This window comes from Artemia sp. Qi Xiang Cuo, chromosome 20, assembly GCF_049724085.1.
Source record: "Artemia sp. Qi Xiang Cuo chromosome 20, ASM4972408v1, whole genome shotgun sequence".
Taxonomy (NCBI): Eukaryota; Metazoa; Arthropoda; class Branchiopoda; order Anostraca; family Artemiidae; genus Artemia; species Artemia sp. Qi Xiang Cuo.
The window spans coordinates 646,074-650,566 of record NC_142813.1 but is presented as its reverse complement, the minus strand read 5'-3'; the positions used below and the strand labels follow the sequence as shown (position 1 = coordinate 650,566).

The 4,493-nt window shown below is 34.3% G+C and overlaps 1 protein-coding gene across 1 annotated transcript; it reads right to left on the bottom strand.

The window, feature by feature from the left end:
* Positions 1-609: 609 nt before the first annotated feature.
* LOC148939744 (uncharacterized) lies at positions 610-1,053 on the bottom strand. Its single transcript, XM_089106421.1, has one exon. It carries the CDS (start codon positions 1,051-1,053, stop codon positions 610-612), a length of 444 nt encoding a protein of 147 aa, XP_088962547.1.
* Between the last annotated feature and the right edge of the window lie 3,440 nt (positions 1,054-4,493).

Genomic DNA, 4,493 nt, shown 5'->3' with positions numbered 1-4,493 from the left:
AAAAGTAAAAATAACTTTGTTTAAATGAGTCTGGGGCTCAATTCGTCGTTCTAAGAAAGACGGTACTAATAATGAAGTCCCGCATTTAACAGAATGGCGTATAAGCGAAACATTTCATAGAACGGCGAATACGAACGGCTTAATTGTAAAACCGAGGATTTGATTTCCATACAACGACGAAAACGAACGCAGCTAATTTAAGTCCATCAGCACAGTCACTGTTCAAGCCCGCTCCACTTAGTATGTCACTACTCTGTCGAATTCTTTTTTCTCTAATAAACTGTCTAATATTCTTCCTCCTGTCTTCTGTTCCAGTACATTCGAATAACAGATGTTCTACCGTTTCCTCATTTCCACAAAATGCACATCTCGGATCTTCATTATAGAAACGGGCTCTATATTTCTGATTTCCTGCATGACCTGACCTTAGTCTGAATATCACCCTGGCTTCATACTTACTTAGCTGTCCATATATTTTCTTTTCAAATTGCCTTTCTTTCTTTTGTGTAGCTAACATATTTGTTGAGAACACACGGCTGTCCTCGAATGTCTTTATTCTCAATTTCTTTATCACTTCTCCAATTTGATTAACCATCCTGGGCGTGATATCTACAAATGTTTCCCATCTTCTGTGGATGCTTGTTTTGCTGCAGTGTCAGCCATTTCATTTCCATTAATGTTTGCATGCCCCGGTACCCAATCCAATGTGATGGTTATCCCCTTTTTCAGTAGTTTCTCTAATTCCTCATGGCAAAAGATCACTTCAGGAGCTACTTTATTTGCTAGATAAATATTCTTGATTGCCTCCAAACCACTTTTTGAATCCGAACAGATTCTATATTTTTCACCTGTGGGTCCCAAATCTATTATGTATCTCACTGCTTTGGCTGTTGCAACTACTTCTGCTTGAAAAACTGTAGTTACATCACTTAATTTAATCAATTGAACTATATTCTTGGAGGGAATTACAAAAGCAGCCCCCACTCTATTATCCACTTTGGATGCATCTGTGAAGATATCCACAGTGTCAAGATATTGCATTTCTTTTGTCATCTTGAGTGATTGATCATAATCTAGATTATCCCACTTTCCAAATTAAGTATTGGAATGGTATGGGATGGATTTCCACTGAGGGGTTATGAACATATTGGACACTCTCAACATTGATGTCAACTGACAATCCATTTGAAACTCTTCCATTATCTCCTTTGCCCTCACAATACGGAATAATTTCTTCCATGAATACCACAACCTTCCCTCTTTTAGCATTCTTGATTTAATTGGATTCGACTGGTCAGATATCCATGTCTTCCGTAAGAACTTTAATGTTGCTATGTCTCTCCTGCTACCTAGCTTCTCAATCCCACTTTCTGATTCGAGAAAGTTCCGTGGAGTTTTCTTTCTTGCTCCAAAAGCTGTCCTTAAAGCATTGTATTGAATAGTTTCCAACTTCTCTAACAAGGACTTAGACGCTGCCATATAAATTATTAATCCATATTCCAATTTAGCTATTATGTATTTTATATAAAATTCCATCAAAAAGTCGGGCTTTGGCCCAAAATTTGCTCCACATAACATTTTCATAATATTTAATCTTTTGGCACATGTTTTCTTTAACTGTCTTATATGAGCTTTAAACGTCAGCTTTCTATCAATGGTAATTCCAAGCCATTTAAATTGGTTCACGGATTCAATTTTTTTCCCATTTAGAAAGAGACAAAGATCAGAATACTTTTTTGTTCGAATGATTACCATTGCTTTGGTTTTCTCGACCGAAAACTGCACACAATTTTCCATGGCCCACGTTTCCATCAATTTTATTTTCTCCTGGGCCACTCGTTGCCCCTCCTCAACACTATCACACACTATCTACATTGCATTATCATCAGCAAAAATCCCAGCTCTATCCTCTCCTGTATCCAGTGGTATGTCAAATTCACTTATATTGTAATAATCTGGCCCCAATGAGGAGCCTTGTGGTACGCCACGTTTTCTCAGTACCTTTCTTTCAGAATATGCTTTACCCACTTTTACTGTCACTTCTCGTTCACGTAAATAATAATAAGAAAATCTTAATAACCATCCTCTAACTTTTGCTGCAATCACTCCTTCTAGTATATGTCGATGAACCACACTATCAAAAGCACTATTCACATCAAAGAAAACTGCTACACATATTTTTCTATTTTACTAACAATATACTTCATCATTTAAAAATATTTACAACACTTCTAGAGTATATAGATTATTTCTACGCAAATATTGATCATTTTTCAAAGTTTTTGATCTTTAAACTGTAACTTTAAGCCTATACTTAACAATTCTTTCATAAAATTTTCCTAACACAGGACATATAGCAATCATCCTAAAGTTTACAATTTCTTGATTATATTGGCCTTGTTTATAAGTTAGAGTTACTACCTCATCTTACATATTTTTGGTAATTTTCTGTCTTCACAGACTTTGTTAATAATTTCTAACTATTTTTTTATAAATTTGTAACTTAAATGTTTGACATACTGTTGGTAAATCATGTCTAAACCTGGTGCTGTTAATGGTAACTTTCGAATCACATTCTTTAACTCCTCTACAGTAAAATATCTGTTAAAATCCATATCATTTTATATATTAGAGAGTCTTATTACCTTAGCAAATTTAAGTTTTTCATCATCCTTAAAATCGTCTGGTCTTCCAATCACTGACTCTACAAAATCTACTGCTTTATTAGCTTTTTCTTGTTCTTCCACTAAATCCTCTCCATTAACAGTCAAGGGTGGGTTACCATTATCATCTGTCTTTCCTGTAATCAGTTTTTTTACTGTTTTTTATACTCTACTTGCAGGCTGTCTAAAATCAAACTTTTTCACGAATTCTTGATACGAAATTTTCTTTGCTTCCACTGTTTGGCGCCTAAAGACTGCATATCTTCTTTGACACATTAAAAAATTTTCAAAGTTTGGAAGCTGATTGTACCTTCTTCTTGCCTCTATTAGTTGTTTCTTTGCTACTGTACATTCACTGTTCCACCAAACACTCAGTTTGCGGTGAATAGGACCTCTTTTAATTTTTGTAGGAAGTTATTGCGCTATTTCTAAGAGTGAATTTTGAAATACATCTATCTTTTCATCGACATCTTCACAACTCTTCACCTGGGACTGAGTGTATGTTTCTTGTAATTTATTTTTAAAATATTCCCAGTTAATATTCTTTAAATTCACTTTGATAGTTTCTCCATGATTTTTGCATGTACTATTATCTTGAGGAATCTCTACCATAATGGCAAAATGATCACTATATAGAGTGGATTCCATGTCACTTGTTAGTGATACTTTTGGTGCCAATGAAGCTGATCCTATGGCCAAGTCTATGGTCACTGATCTTCCTGTTCTGTTATTGATTCTAGTTGGTAGATCCTTGGGAGTAAACAGGCATATATCTGAGTTTTTCATTAAAAATTCAAAGATTGTTCTCCCATTTCTATTATCACTTCCGCATCCACACCAAAGACCATTGTGTGAATTTAAATCACCTATAATTATTAGTTTTTCTCCTCCAGACACTGTTTGTATAATTTTTTCTAGACCTCGATCACTTAAAAGTAAATTACCGTCTTGGATATAAATATTGAATATATTCAGCTTTACTTTGTTTTTAAGATGTATTTTGCATCCAACAATCTCCATATGATAATGCCCCTGTATTGACAAATCAATTTTGATGTGGTTGATTTCCTTGTTAAGACCAATAATCGCCACAACTCTCTCTTTATTTTATCTATCTATTCTCACTACATTATAGTCTCTGAATTATTGATGTATATATGGGTTCAAGTAAGTCTCTTGAATGCTAAACACGTCAATATTATTCTTAATGCAATAGTCTAGTACTAAATCCTTATTCACTTTAACTAATGATCTTGCATTCCAAGACATAATTTTTATGGATGATTTAACAGTCATTTATTTACACACTGATTCAAAATAAGGCTGCTGTTCATTTACATGATTCCCAAACTTTCAATAAAATTACAGAGTTTATCCACTTTTTCCCTGATAGGCAAGTTCTCTATGCTTAAAATTTCTGGTGACAACACTAGACCAATCACAATCTTGTTTATAATATTACTCACTATTCTTTGCTGCATCTGACCAGTTTCTTTATCCCTAAGGGGCACGTTGATTTTTGCTTCTTCTTTATATTTCTGTTTATTAGTCACTTCGGCATATGACCTGTAAACTATTTCAGCTCTTCTAAAACTCATTTGATGTCTTTCAGCAACTTTTAAAATTTCGGTATTCCTTTGTCTGACACTACATTGCATTGAAGTTGATGGGTGGTTACCATAGCAATTGATGCATTTATATAAAGATGTTTTATTTTGTATATTGTTGTTCTTCATTTGACACAGTCCAGATGTATGCTTGCCAGCATATCGTAGGCAAATTTCTTCTTTCGCTGGGTAATAATTCTTTACATGTCCATATCTTTGGCAC

Bases quoted from the DNA above. Each gene is read 5' to 3' on its own strand.
- LOC148939744 (XM_089106421.1), bottom strand. From the start codon at position 1,053: ATGACAAAAGAAATGCAATATCTTGACACTGTGGATATCTTCACAGAT.